Below are 16,175 nucleotides of genomic sequence, written 5' to 3' on the forward strand. Positions count from 1 at the left end.
GAAAAAATAATGACAGAAAATTTCCCCTACCTGGTGAAAGAAATAGACTTACAAGTCCAGGAAGCACAGAGAACCCCAAACAAGAGGAATCCAAAGAGGACCCCCTCCAAGACACATCCTAATTAAAATGCCAAGGACAAAAGACAAAGAGAGAATCTTAAAAGCAGCAAGAGAAAAACAGTTACCTACAAGGGAGTGCCCATATGACTGTCGACTGATTTCTCAACAGAAACTATGCAGGCCAGAAGGGAGTGGCAAGAAATATTCAAAGTGATGAATAAGAAGAACCTACAACCAAGATTACTCTATCCAGCAAAGCTGTCATTTGGAATTGAAGGTCAGGTAAAGAGCTTTACAGACAAGAAAAAGCTAAAGGAGTTCTTCACCACCAAACCAGTATTATATGAAATGCTGAAGGATATTCTTTAAGAAGAGGAAGAAGAAGAAAATGGTAAAGATAAAAAATATGAACAACAAAGTAACAACAAATACATATCTATCAACAATTGAATCTAAAAATCAAATGAATAAAAATCTGATGAACAGAATAAAATGGTAAATGAAATAGAATCAGGGGCATGGAAATGGAACAGACTGAGGATTCTCAGAGGGAAAGTGGTGTGGGGGGCATGGGAGAAGAGATTAGACAAAGATCTTATATGCATGTGTGCATTACCTATGGACACAAGACAATAGGGTGGCGAGGGCCTGGGGTGCAGTGGGAACCAGATTGGGTGGAGCAATGAGGGGGGAAAACGAGGGACATCTGTATTAATCTCAATGATAAAGATTACTTTTTTAAAAATACCCTTTAATTAATTAATTAATAATAAAAACCATTCAAATTAATTTTCAAGGATTCAAAATATCTTCATAATTTGTCTTTTTCTTCAACTCTTCCACATTGGCCTCTGCAAGCTTATTTCTTGCCATTACCGATAACAATGCACTCTGATTTATCCAGAAAGATTTCTTCAAGATCTTTGAATTAGCAGTTCTTATTGTTGCCTTCCTTGGAAGTCCCACTCAGGCTAGACTTTTCATGAAGCCTTCTATCGAAAACCAAGATAAATAGAAAGCACAATATGAGCCTGGCCTGTGTGGCTCAGTTGTTGTTTGTCGACCCATACACCAGGAGGTCCCAGTTCAATTCCCCATTAGGGCACATGCCCAGGTTGTAGGCTCGATCTCCAGCAGGGGGACATTCATGAGGCATAGAATGGATGATTCTCATCATTGATGTTTCTATCTCTCTTTCTCTCTCTCTAAAAATTAATTTTATAACATTTTTTAAAAGAAAGCACAAAGTGAGAGGATGGAAATAAGTCAAATGAACTATATTGCATTTTTTCCCACCTTACTAATATTTCTCTTTAGCTTTGTCTGAGGAGCCATTAGAACCATCCATTTTTTTCCTCTCCCATTGAGTGATTAATCTCTTACTTGTAGAAGTTCTAGTTCTTTTTCAGACTGCTTATTTACTCACGTTTTCAAATGTTTATTTCTTAAAACATATACAGCTATTTTATATTCTGTTTGTAATTCTAATATCTCAAGTCTTTATGGATCAGATTCTGCTGACTCTTGCTTATAGTGTTTTGTTTCTCTATAGCCTTGTGGGTTTTGACTATAGCTCTCATTCCTCAGAACTTTATGGATATTTCTTCAGAGTGAATTTGCAAAGATTTGTACTTGTTTCTACCATTCACCTGAGATCACTACCAACCCTGAACCTCTATAAAATCTTAGCTTGTGGTTTTTCAGGTTTTAAACCTGTTCGAGGTTCTGCTTATAGTTACATATTCTTAGGGTATCTTTTTATTTTTTTTCCAAAGAGGAAGGGAGATGGAGAGGGAGAGGGAGAGGGAGAGGGAGGGAGGGAGGGAGAGAGAAACATCAATGATGAAAGAGAATCACTGATCAGCTGCCTCCTGCATGTCTTCCACCTGGGGATTGAGCCCACAACCCAGGCATGTGCCCTGACCAGAATCAAACTGTGACCTCCTGGTTCATAGGTCGACACTCAACTGCTAAACCACGTAGGCCAGGCTAGCTAATTTTCTAAATTAGATCAAGATTTACTACAAAGATTAGATTGAGAACACATTGCCTAAGTTATTTTTTTAACTGTTGAAATCCCCAACCATTTGATGTACAGATTTAACATAAACAAGATGTGATTCAACAAATATTTTAACTGATATTTTTGTTATTAATATTAACATGGTATTTTTATTAGGTATTACAAGAACTGTAAAATTTATCCTGTTTAAACTACCAAGAAAATAGTTCTAGGAGATGTCTAAAATTTGCCTAGAAACTTTAATCACTTGTGTATTTTTATTTAAGATGCCAGTGACAGTGGGCGTTCTTATAAAACAGTCCTGGACCGTTGGAGAGAGTCGCTTCTTTCTTCTGCTAGTCTATCCCAAGTCTTTCTTCACCTCTCCACCTTGGATCGAAGTGTGATATGGTCTAAGTCTATACTGAATGCTCGTTGTAAGATCTGCCGAAAGAAAGGTGATGCTGAAAACATGGTACTTTGTGATGGCTGTGATCGGGGTCATCATACTTACTGTGTTCGACCAAAGCTTAAGGTATTTTTTTCTTTTTCTAATTCTCAGATTGTAATTGAAACATTGAGATTTTGAATGACCGATGAGTAATGAACATTATGTGACTTTTCAGACTGTACCTGAAGGAGATTGGTTTTGTCCAGAGTGTCGGCCAAAGCAACGTTCTAGAAGACTTTCCTCTAGACAGAGACCATCCTTGGAAAGTGATGAAGAGATGGAAGACAGTATGGAAGGTGAAGATGATGAAGTTGATGGTGACTATGAAGAGGGTCAAAGTGAGGAGGAAGAGTATGAGATAGAACAAGATGAAGATGACTCCCAAGGAGAGGAAGAAATCAGGTAAGTCCTAACATGCAATAAAAATGGAGGATTCACGAGTCTTAACTAGACAATCTCTTTCCTGAATCAAGTATAAATGGAGTGGTTGGGGTCCATCATTTTTTTTAAAAACTAGTATGTAAAGTAATATAGTAGCGTGAAGTTACCCTTGCTTTATGTATTATAAACATTCAAATTTTTCCCAAGGAAGTATAGTAGCTTTGTGAACTTTGTCAGATCATAAAATCAAGTATGAGTTCAAGGTTGGACAGGATTTCAATCAGACCCACATCAAGGGTGATTTTACTTAATTTTATGTTTAAAGTAGCAAACAAACAGTCCAGAGGATATTCGTAAGATGAAGATAGATGCAGCTTCCCAATGCCTCTATACACAAATTTTGGTTGATCTTGGCAGTCTACAGAGAGAGAGAGACTGAGAGAGAGAGATGCCAGAAGCACATTGTATTTGTTTATACTCCTACCACATCAGCACACAGAAACAGTCTATACTACCACATAACCAAGTGTTCTGCAACTTGCAAATTATGCCACCCACACCTAATCAGTGGGTTTAGGGCCGGGTTATTCCTACTATGCCAGCTATGGGGCAGTCTCTCCTTATTTGTCCCTAAAACCTTGCCCCCTTTTTAATATTTGAATCCCATTCGTGTGGAATCAGGAAAGTGAATGTGAAACAAGGGCAACCTAAAAAGGCCACCATCCAAGGAGATTAAGTTGAGAGAACTACCCCATCAGTTTCAGACAAGTTGTTGTTTAAGATTTTATTGATTTTTTTAGAGAAAAAGGGAAAGAGAGAGAGAGAAACATTAATGTGAGAGAAACACATTGATCGTTTGCTTCCTGCATGCCCTCCCACAGGGGATCAAATCTGCAACCTGGGTATATGCCCTGATCGGGAATCGAATCCGCCACTTATTGGTGTACAGGATGATGCTCCAACCAAGGGAGCCACACCAGCCAGGGAACAAGTAGTTTTTTGTTTTGTTTTGTTTTGTTTTGTTTGGGGGGGGGGGGTTGTTGTTTTTCAATGTATTTTTATTGATTTCAGAGAGGAAGGGAGAGAGAGACAGAAACATCAATGATGAGAGACAGTCATCGATCCTCCTGCCTGCCCCCCACTGAGGCTCAAGCTGGCAACCCAGGCATGTGCTCTGACCGAGAATTGAACCGTGACCTCCTGATTCATAGGTCGATGCTCAACTAAGCCACACCAGCCAGGCACAAATTGTTTTTTAAATAGCTCCAACTAGCAGGAGCCATATTCCCTGTAGCTTACAAGGGTAGTATTGTGTTAAGCATAAAGATGATAAAGAATTTGAAAACTTCTTGGAAATATTTTAGGTAAACTGGAAGTCTGGGTATATGGAAAAATGGATAAATGGAGGCTTAATGGAGTTATTTCATCCTTGTCTCCAACTTAAAGGCAATTAAAAGATTGAATCTAGTTTTGTATTTTCCAGTAGAATCAGGATGGCAAAGAAATTCTTGATTGGTATTCAGGAACAACAGATTTAAGGCTTACTTTAATGGCAGCTGTTGGCCGAAACTGTGGTAATGAAAAGTGATAATACAGAGACAAAAGATTTGCATTTTAAGATTAGTTCATCACTCTATAATCAACATGATTAAGTCTGCTTATTGGTCCTCCTGTAGATTTTATTATAGTTTATCACAATTTAGAATTTGATTTTCATGATGATATCCTGAAATCACTAAGAAAATAATAAATATTCTCTGCATTACAAAGAAATATATGAAAGCACATTTTAGATTTCCATAAAAATTTGTTAACTCCAAGTTTAAAGAATTGAGCATAGGATAAGTCTCATTAATATAGAAAAGTAATATGTAGAACTTATTGGCTGAATACTAGAATCAGGGGAATAGAAGTAATTGTATATTCATCATTGCTCTATATAATAATTGTATTTTCTAACAATATTTATAGCCCACCAAAACGAGGAAGACCACAAGTTAGATTGCCAATTAAAACAAGAGGGAGACTTAACTCTTCTTTTTCAAGTCGTGGCCAACAAGATCCTAGAAGATATACTTCAAGAAGTCAGCAGAGTACACCCAAAACATCTGTTTCTTCTAAAACTACTAGTAGAAACCTAAGGAAGATAAAGTCTGCTCCTCCTACAGAAACTAAATCTTTAAGAATTGCCAGTCGTTCTACTCGCCAGAGTCATGGTCCATTGCAAGCAGATGTATTTGTGGAACTACTTAGTCCTCGTAGAAAACGCAGAGGCAGGACAAGTGCTAATAATACACCAGAAAATAGTCCCAACTTGCCTAACTTCAGAGTCATTGCCACAAAGTCAAGTGGACAGTCAAGATCTCTAAATGTTGCTTCAAAACTTTCTCTCCAAGATAGTGAATCCAAGAGAAGAGGCAGGAAAAGACAATCTGCAGGTATGAAGAAGTCTGATTTAAACTATTCTTACCTAAGAAAATTGAATAATTTGGAAAGATTAAATGTTGGGATATTTTGGGTCATTTTTTAAAGGCTGTCACTAAGATATACAAAGTTTTTAGGGAGCAACCTTCCCTGACGCATAATATTCATTGAAGGGGCAGCTATTTGGAGAAAAAAAGGTAAACTATATCACTAGTATTTCTACTAGTATAGCAGGGTAGTTGTGAGAAATTTGCTAATGGAGAGACTTGGCCAATACTTGAACAGTCTCAGTATACCACATTATGACACATTTCATTCTCTTCCACCTTTTCCTCCTTAAAACATGCATACTCATTATCATCTAAACAAGCTGTATTAGGTTATTTGTTAAGGTTCCTACCTGATATACTGAATTCGGGGCAATAGAGAGTTGGGGGCAGTACTATTGTTAGAGTGATCACAATCTATCTAATTCTAATAATTGTTTATAGTAATCTTTATCCACATAATCTCTTTATCCATTTATCTATTTAATCTTATCTTTTTTCTTTAATGTCAGTGGTAATAAACTTTATTTCCAAAAAATGAAGTGAAACAAAAAATGCTATTATCCTTTGAAGAATTATGTAGATAGGTTGTATTGCATTATTTGAACAATGACAGGAGTAAAGAATTTATTGGTGAAAAATGGGTTATAATTAGTGTACATGTTCTCAGGTTTTGGAGGGAGGGAGGAAGTATCAGGTAATTTAGCTTTTCTTATCCCTTTATCTGTTTTGCCTTTCCCTGAATCTGAACTTCAAACTAGTAAACCTGAACTGTTCTTATTCAAAAACACCGCTGAAAAAATTTGTGTTGTTATTGATTTGTGAAATCACTACCCTGTTTCTAAGGACAAATAAAGGGGGAATATGTGGATTTACATTTAAGTAGAGAATTTAAACACCTGAATTCATATGTGGACTATACTACTACCCTTTTCTACTAATTCATATACTTTAGATTTCAATTTAGGTATATACTTAGATTTTATGAGAAAGCATCTTGCTTTAAGAAAATTCTCCATATAAAATTAAGATTTAAAGAGGCCTAGTTTCTAGATCTGAAGAGGTAACTTTCCAATTGATATGTTTTAGGAAATACTGTAGAATTGCTTACTGCTATTTTACTGTAGTTGAAAATATATTTTTAATAAAATGATAAAAAATCCACAAATTTTGTGTTCTAGAATTTTCTTTTGTATTACACTCATTTTTCAATCTGTTCCCAATGAATTTTCAATGCAATTGGAAATTTATCCCAAATGTAAGTTAGTTTCACATCTCAGTATATAATGTCAATTTTGTTCGAATTTAGTTTGTATTTATAGGCCCTGTTTAGCTTGTAGTGATCAAATATTTTGCTTTGTCATCACCTAAAGTTAATTTAATTATTTATTTAGAATCATCTCCTGTGACACTGAATCGAAGAAGTTCAGGCCGACAGGGAGGAGTTCATGAATTGTCTGCTTTTGAACAACTTGTTGTAGAATTGGTACGGCATGATGACAGCTGGCCTTTTTTGAAACTCGTTTCTAAAATCCAGGTAATATTTTTAGACTTTATAAAATGTATTCCTGTACATTATTTAGTCTGCATGACAGTTTTGAGGTAGTCCAAACACCTTTTAATCACTGCATTTTTTTAAACACTTGAAAAGTTGGTCTCTATATTTTTTTAAAAAAGGAATTAGCATAGTCTCCTCAGTCCTTTCTAACTCTGTGACTGATTTTCTTCCTTATTTTTATTTATTGATTTTTAGAGAGAGAGAGAAACATCATTTTTTTGTTCCATATATTTATGTATTCATTGGTTGATTCTTGTATATGCCCTTACCAGGATCAAACCCACAACCTTGGTGTATCAGGACAATGCTCTAACCAACTGAGCAACTCGTCCAGGGCCCTGTGACTGATTCTAATAAATGATGACTGTGTTGAAATAACCTCAATGTTGTTTATTCAAGATAATGAATATGAATGAATATGAATAGAGTTAATTCAACTGAGTACCATTGTTGGTATTTCTATTATGTAAAACTGTGGTTCTCAAAATTCAACATACACCAGAATCACCTGGAGGACTTGTTAAAACACAGATTACTGGGCCCTACCCAAAGTTCTTGATTCACTAGGTCTGGATTGATGCTGAACCATTTGCATTACTGACAAATCCCCAGATGATGCTGATCATGCTGGTCCAGAGACCACAGTTTGAGAAACATTGATTGTAAAAATAAGTACTCTTAAATAACAGAGATTGCCTAACCTAAGGGATTAGAGTTGGTGCTGTAGTTGTTCATACAATTGACCCTTGAACAGTAACAGGTTTGAACTGAGTCCACATACATGTGGATTGTTTTCTATATATATATTAGAAAATTCTTTGGAGGTTTTCTTACTGCCATGAAGCAATCATAATTGATTACACTAGGTCAGTGGTAGGCAAACTGCGGCTCGCGAGCCACATGCGGCTCTTTGGCCCCTTAAGTGTGGCTCTTCCACAAAATACCACGTGCAGGCGCACACGTACAGTGCAATTGAAACTTCGTGGCCCATGCACAGAAGTCGGTTTTCGGCCTGGGCGAGTCTATTTTGAAGAAGTGGCGTTAGAAGAAGTGGGGGGTGTCGGTCACGTCGGGCGACGGGAGACATAGCCGCAGGCGGGCAGGCGGGCTGCGGGATACGCAGTGCAGGGGAGGTACATTGTTTTGAGGTAAGTTCGCTGAGGTCGACCCCTTCCAACTCTCCCACACTCATCTATCTGAAACAAGTATACAAGACGAGTGTGGATGGGAGAGTTAGAAGGGGTCGACCTCAGCGATCGTACCTCAATCAGATTGAGGACGTTTTTAGCAAAGGCCAGCTTAAGAGTACCCTAATTAAGTTAATAACAATGTACCTACCTATATCGTTTAAGTTTAAAAAATTGGGCTCTCAAAAGAAATTTCAATCATTGTACTGTTGATATTTGGCTCTGTTGACTAATGAGTTTGCCGACCACTGGCCTAGTGCAGTGGTCGACAAACTCATTAGTCAACAGAGCCAAATATCAACAGTACTTCTTCAAAATAGACTCGCCCAGGCCGAAAACCGACTTCTGCGCATGGGCTACGAAGTTTCAATCGCACTGTACGTGCGCCTGCACGTGGTATTTTGTGGAAGAGCCACACTCAAGGGGCCAAAAAGCCGCATGTGCCTCGTGAGCCTCAGTTTGCCTACCACAGCACTAGGCTATCATAAAGCAATCATATTGCTGCTTCTTCGTTTTCAATAAATGAATTATTATACTTGTAAACAGATGAATTTCTTGTTCATATTTTTTTCATATTTGATGTCTAGTGTTAGTAATATGTATAACATCTACAGTGTTTTGTATCATATAAAACAATATTGATGTAGATACTGACAGGTGACTCATTTCATAAATAGATGATGTAAAATTATGATATTGATAAATATATATGGTACTCTAAATGTATTAGCCTTATGATTTTTTATAACATTTTCTTTTCTCTAGCTTACTTTACTGTAAAAATATAATATATAATACATATAACATGTAAAATATGTGTTAATTGACTGTTTATGTTATTGATAAGGTTTCTGATCAGCAGTAGGTCATTAGTTGTTATGTTTTGGGGAAGTCAAAAGTTATACACAGATTTTTGACTGTGTGGTGGCTCAATACCCCTAACCCTCACATCGTTCAAGGGTCAACTGTGTGTGTGTGTGTGTGTGTGTGCACGCACACGCGCACGATGTGATATGCTAGTGATGTGGTATGCTGTAGTAGAGATAGGACAGTGTTATAGTATTACTAGAGGCCTGATGCACGAAATTTTTGCATGGGTAGGGTCCCTAGGCCTGGCCAGTGATCAGGGCTGATCTGTGGGGCGACTGGCAGGGCAGTTGGGGGCCCCCACTGGCACCTGCCTTGGCCAGCCTGGCACCACCTGTTTGCCAGCCCCACGCCTCGCTGCTGCTAGTCACCTCCCTCTGTGTGGCGACCAGCAGGGCAATTGGGGGGCTCCTGCTTGCACCCGACTTGGCTGGCCTGGGGCCTGCGGGCTGGGGGCAGCTCCTGCATTGAGCGTCTGTCCCCTGGTGGTCAGTGCACGGCATAGCAACCTGTCATTCCACCGGTTGTTCCGCCATTTGGTCGATTTGCATATTAGGCTTTTATTATATAGGATAATAGAAGTTATATCATGGTCTTTCAGAAATACAGAAGAAAAGGAGATTGATTTGAGCACTTCAGAGGGAGGGAATGGCAGAACTACTTGAAGAAATATTTAGTCTGGTCATTGAAATAAGATGGAATTTCAACAGTGAGAACTGGAATAAGGGAATTTCAGAAAGGAAGAGGGATGATAAGTTAAAGACCCAGAAATGAGAATATGGGGAATGATGGGTAGTTTGAATGGAGCAGATTAGCTAGACACAATTAGAGTATAAAGTGTCTCACTTGTCAGTGTTAGGTGATGATTTCTGAATGAAAAAGTGACATCATCAGAATTCTACTTTGAGATTTCTAGAGCAAGAATGTAAAGGATTGATTCCAACATGATGGATGGCAGGACTGAATTGGGGAGAGAGAGACCGATCGCACAGGAGTCTTAGTGGCAGTGGTTCAGGTTTTCCTGGCCAAAGAGCCCCTGCTAGTGCCACAGACACTCCCCAGGCGGGGCTCGTGCTTGGAAACCACACCATCTTGAAGGGTTTGCAAGGTCCTTCTTGGGAGGAGGCTGCAGGGAGCAGTAGCAGCTAGGCCCCCAGCCTTGCCTCCACCCAGAGTAGCCATGCCTCATGCCTGAACCCACGGGCACCCCCAAGGACACATCCCAGACCCCGTGCACCTGCCACAGATACCACCCCAGACTGCGCAGCTAAGGGGAAGCCAGTGGGACCTCGCAAGCCTGCAGTTGATACCTGCGGGACCAGTTCTGTGGGGGAAGGGAGTACAGCTCAGAACAGATACAATCCAGGTATGAGACTCAAGGCAGACCCAGCCTCTGGGCTAAGGAGTCCACACCTGCTGGACTATTAGGAGCCTCAACCTCTTAGACCTCAATCAGGTTGCCCAGGGCCAGAAAGAGACAGTGACTCATAGTGACCTGCACCAGAGCAGCTTCCAGGCGGCCCAGGATAGACACAGCAAGGGACCAGATTCAACATCAGAGGAAAATCTAGCAAGCGCCACAAATAGCGGACCCAAAGTTTTTGAGTGTGTGAGGTTTTGTTTTTTGTTGTGAGTGGATTTTTTTGTGTTTGTTTTTTCCCCTTTTATTTTCTTCTCGTTTTTCTTGCATATCTCTAATTTCTCTCTTTCCTTTGATTCTATTCTACTTCAGTCTATTATTACTGTTATTATTAATTTTTCTTATTTTGTTTTTATTTTTTCTCATTTTTCCCCCATTTTACTTTTACTTATCTATATCTTAACATACCCATTATTACTTGGTTTTAAAATCACCATGATCATTTCATTTATATTCTGTTTCCTTTTCTTTTTTCCTCCTATACTAGTTCTTTTAGCTTCCTTCTTGCTTCCATATAGCCATTTTTTCATCGTCTTCTTTCTCCCTTTTTTTAATATCCCCTCTAAGTCTTTGGTCACCTGTCTTTTAGTATTCTTTTTATTTTTTCTTTGCTTTGCTTTCTCTTCTTTTTTCTTCTTAGTCTTTTCTGTTATTGCATTGAGTAGCTTAATTTTTGTGGTGTTTTTGGTTTGGTCCTCTTCTGTCAGCACCTATATAATAGCTGGCACAACGATGTAGGGGTTGAACTTCACTGGCAGCAAGTCAGAGGGGATCCTCCCACAAATGGGACATCAACCATCAAGTCCCAATTATAACAGGAGAGCCCAAATAACGTACACAAGGGGCATTCCTAGAGTATCCAGTTCAGGTGTACAATGAGACTGCACCACTGGGCCCCTCGACACTTCATACATAAGGCCATCCCACAAAGACTGGGAGGCGTAACAGTTCTATCTAATACATAGAAGCAAATACACAGAGACAGCTAAAATGGGGAGACAAAGAAACAACCCCCAAATGAAAGAAAAGAAGGAATTTTTTCTGAAGAACTGCTTTGAGTACAACCCTCGTAACACAAGTGAAGCAAAAGCAACCTATCAGACATAGAGTTCAAAGTAATAGTTATAAAGGTGCTTAAGGAGCTTAATGCGAATTACAAGGAATTCAGTGAGAATTATAGCAGTGTATAAAAGGAAATAGAAACCATTAACCAGAACCAGACAGAAGTGAACAATAACATATCTGACATCAAGAACACCACTTGGCTCAGTAATAAACAATATTTACATAGATTTTTTTAAGAATATAAAGTATTGACAATGAATAGCATCTTATAAAATTTAATCTCAGTTTGACTATTTTTTAAGATTTTTTTAAATTGATTTTTAGAGAGAGAAGAAGGGAGAGAGAGAGAAACGTCAGTTTGAGAGGGAAACATCGATTGGATGCTTCCTGCATGCCCCCTGCTGGTGATCAAGCCTGCAACTCAGGCATGTGCCCTGACTGGGAATTCAACTGGCAACCTTTTGGCACATGGGACAACACCCAACCAACTGGCCATATCAGCCAGCGCTCATTTTGACTCTTAACTCATTTTTCCTGAGTAGTTCTTGTGCTGACTTAAGTTTTGTTGCATACATGTTTTTCTTTATTACAAATGCAGTAATATAATTAAAGAAATATTTTAATATGTTTTTATTGATAGTTTAGAGAGGAATGGAGAAGGATAGAGAGATAGAAACATCAATGAGAGAGAAACATCCATCACCTGCCTCCTGCATCCCCCCTCACTGGGAATAAAGCCCAAACTTGGGCATGTGTTCTGACTGGAAATGGAACGGGGGACCTCCTGGTTCATGGGTCAGTGCTCAACCACTGAGCCACACTGGCCAGGCTAAAGAAGTTTTTATAGATACATATATGTAAGTATATATAAAGAGAGACAGAGAAAGCACACAAAACCATAATTTTTTTCACAAAAACTTTTTATAGTATCAAATAGGCTTCTACAGCATTAAATGACTGAAATGTATTATATGGTTTTAATGAAATAATAGAATTCAGTGGTTAACACAGTTGCTTTTCAGTGCAAAACCTTCATTTATTTGACCACTTATCTCTGATAAACTTTTTATAGGAGAGATAATATTTGAATTATCTTACAGGTTCCAGACTATTATGACATCATCAAAAAACCCATTGCCTTAAATATAATTCGTGAAAAGGTGAACAAATGTGAATATAAATTAGCATGTAAGTAATTTATATGTTTATCTTTTTGTTTAAAGAGGTAGAGGCTATTTTTCTTTTTACCTTTATGATAAATTAATGCAATTGTGTAGATGGCATCCCAAGAGGTCTCTCAAATGCTTGTCCATGTATATGGAAATGAAAGACGGATGAGGATTAAGTGAGTTAAAGATATTTTATAGACTGTGATCTTAACAGAAGTTACTTACTGAAACTATGCAGTTATGCCTAATTGCATAGTTTCAATAAAACAGTTTTAAAGTATTTGTAGTTAAAGAGTTTTAAGCTTCGGTTCTACTACCTTGTTTCCAATTTCTAAAGAAAAAGGTGGGCTTCTGTTCCTTAATGACATTTCTAGATATGATACAAATAAAAGGTTTAGTTAGAAGTTATAAACTTTCATTCTAATCTCATTTGTGTTTTTCTTTCCAGCTGAGTTTATTGATGATATTGAATTAATGTTTTCGAACTGCTTTGAGTACAACCCTCGTAACACAAGTGAAGCAAAAGCTGGAACGAGGCTTCAAGCATTTTTCCATATTCAGGCTCAAAAACTTGGACTTCACGTCACAACTGGGAATGTGGATCAAGTTAGCACTCCACCAGCTACAAAAAAGTCACGAATCTAATTTTGTCCTTCTAAAGGATATATTTGAGGAAAACAAATTATTCGTGAAATGGAACATTAAATCATGCTACAAAGCAGACATATATGTATAAAGCAATAACAACTGATTGACCACTTTGAAGTGTGGCCTGCACTATATTCTCAATTTTAATATTAAGCACTCAGGAGAATGTAGGAAAGATTTCCTTTGCTACAGTTTTGTTCAGTATCTGATAAGTTTGACAGATGTATTGGATACAGTACTGGTTTACAGAGGTTTTTGTACATTTTGAGATCATTCATGTGTCCCAATATCTTAGAAAATATTTTTTCACCTATGATTTATTTTGTCATTGATGACTTTTCTTAGACATGTGGTATTAAGAGAGATTTATCTACACAGATAAATCTTCTGTTTATAGCACAGAAAAAAAGTGTATATGTCTAAAAATCTTTAATGAGCACATTCTTTCAACACTACACATGAATGAATCTAATTTTATATCCTTGAAGTGCTGGACCAGTGCTGGCTAGAGGTATTAAGTCTGAGTTTATTAACTAGATATTTATTTAGCATTCAGAGTTAATTTGTGAATTTGTTTTGTATTTATAAAATTTGTACCTGGAAAATGTTCTTTAATTTTTTAAGCGTTTTATTGTTTTTGTTTTATTTCTCTTAACTTCATTAATGAGCATTGAATAAAAGGTAACACCCTTCCTTTTCCCTGACAGTTCTTCCAGTTTTACAGAATAAATTTCTGTGTACAACTTTTTAAGTGTACAAATAAAGTGATACATTTTTTCAAATATTCTGAATTTCTGGAATTTTTACAAATCAGAGTTGGACTTCTATACATGATACATACAGACCATAGGAGCCAATGTTTTATTGTACCTGAATCTTAGAACAGTGGTTTTCTACCCAAGCCCTTTAGGAGTAAGATACCTCCAGTCAGTAACAGTGAACATTCTGTGGCAGGGGTTGTCATTAAAAGGAGGAAAGTAAGTTTGGAATGTGCCCACTTAGTTAAAAAATACCACTCTGGCTGGGCTGGTGTGGCTCAGTGGTTGAGTGTTGTCCTATGAACCAAAAGGTTATGGTTCAATTCTTGGTCAGGGTATATGCCCAGGTTGATGTGTCTATCTCTCCTCTCTGAAATCAATAAAAATATACTTTTTTAAGGAAAAGAAACACCACTGTGGAAATTTTTTTAAAATGAAACAAAGTGAGAGAACCAAGATGGCAGCATAGGTAAACACCTGTACTTGCTGCCTCCCACAACCACATCAGAATTACAAGTAAAATATAGAACAACCATCACCCAGAACCGCCGGAAAGCTGGCTGAATGGAAGTCCTACAACTAGGGAGGTAAAGAAAAAAGCACACTGAGACTGGTAGGAGGTGTGGAGACACGGAACAGGCTGGTCCGGCACCTGAATGTGCCACTTTTTTAATCAGGAGGGAGATCACCTCTGCGGAGGCCACTGGGAGGAGCAAGGGGTCCCAGCCCCACATTAGACACCCAGCCCAGGGTCCCAAAACTGGGAAAAGAAGTCCCTACAGGCAGTAAGAACTACAGACTATAAAAACCATTGCAGATTGGGGCTGAGTGACACAGAAGCTGCTGGAGACCTAGCTGCTCCTCTTAAAAGGCAGGCACAATGAACTGAATTTACAAGCTCCTGCTCCCTCTGAGCTCCAGTGCCGGGCAAGGCTCTGGGGGACACAGACACATAAGGGCAGAAACTGAACTGTCTGGCATTGGGGCAGGAACTCAGGGGTGGCTTTCTCCCAGATGGAGGTGCTAGCATTGTTCCTGTGCTGGGACCTCCCTGGTGCAAGGCTGACTGGGAGCCATTTCTGATTGCTTCGCCCTGGTGATTCCCTGAGACCCCACCTCAACTAATTTACAACCCCACCCAAGCTATGTGCAGCAGCTTTTGCATAGGAATGGTCTGTCCTTTCTCAGGCTAAAACCTATCAAACAAGCTGCAGCTGGGTCAGGAAGCCCCAAACCTATCAATAAAAGGCCCAAGACCCAGCACCAGAACCAGCCTGCCTTGCTTCAAAGCTGGGCCTCATTTGGGCACTTCCAAATCTAATACAAAGAGGAGAAATCTGCAGATCTCTCTGTAGCTCCTGCTGGGTGGCCCCAGGCAGTAGCTGACTTTGCACCTCCATGGAGACCAAGAGCCAGTGTACCCAGTGGTCAGTGTGAGATCATACCGGACTACAACTCTTCACATCCATAAGTGACACACTCCAGGGGCAGACTCAGTGAGCACCAAAGCCCCACTGAAGCAAGTCCTGCCCCAAGAGGGTTTCTCCTGCACAGCAGCTCTTCCATTGTAGGCACAGCTGGTCCTCACAGCCAATTGGCCTGGAGGTCAATTCCTCCCAGTGATACCAACAGCAATCAAGGCTCAACTACAACAAGACTGTGCACACAGCCCACAAAGGGGTGCACTAAGAGTGTCTACCACTTCAGGTGATTGGGGAGGCTGAGCCAGTGGGCCCTATAGGACACCTATGACACAAGGCCACTCTATCAACTCAAGGAGACTTAAGCAGCTACCCAATACATTGAAACAAACACAGGGAAGCAGCCAAAATGCAGAGACAAACATGTCACAAATGAAAGAAATGGAAGAAAGCAAACTACTGGATATAGAGTTCAAAACCATGGGTATAAGGTTACTCAAGAATCTTCTAGAAACCTCCAAGGGACTTAGTGAGACTTTCAAGGATCTTAATGAGAATGCCAAAAAAATGGAAAAGAACCAGTCAGAAATTAAGCATACACTGACTGAAATAAAGAATAATATACAGGGATTCAATAGTAGACTAGATCCCGAGAATCAAATCAATGATTTGAAATATGAGAAAGCAAAAAACAACCAGAAGAGCAAAAAGAAAAAA

General features: G+C 38.8%; 1 protein-coding gene across 1 annotated transcript in view; it reads left to right on the forward strand.

Annotated features, from left to right (window-relative positions):
- BAZ1A (bromodomain adjacent to zinc finger domain 1A) overlaps nt 1–14,063 on the forward strand; it is a 103,248-nt gene extending 89,185 nt beyond the window's left edge. Inside the window, exons 22-27 of the mRNA XM_023751471.1 lie at nt 2,350–2,597; nt 2,689–2,915; nt 4,866–5,332; nt 6,760–6,902; nt 12,563–12,650; nt 13,080–14,063. Of these exons, the coding sequence (XP_023607239.1) occupies nt 2,350–2,597; nt 2,689–2,915; nt 4,866–5,332; nt 6,760–6,902; nt 12,563–12,650; nt 13,080–13,276 (1,370 nt within the window). The 3' untranslated portion in view covers nt 13,277–14,063. The remainder of the gene's footprint in view (nt 1–2,349; nt 2,598–2,688; nt 2,916–4,865; nt 5,333–6,759; nt 6,903–12,562; nt 12,651–13,079) is intronic.
- The last annotated feature ends 2,112 nt before the right edge of the window (nt 14,064–16,175 follow it).

This window comes from Myotis lucifugus, unplaced genomic scaffold, assembly GCF_000147115.1.
Source record: "Myotis lucifugus unplaced genomic scaffold, Myoluc2.0 scaffold_22, whole genome shotgun sequence".
Lineage (NCBI taxonomy): Eukaryota > Metazoa > Chordata > Mammalia > Chiroptera > Vespertilionidae > Myotis > Myotis lucifugus.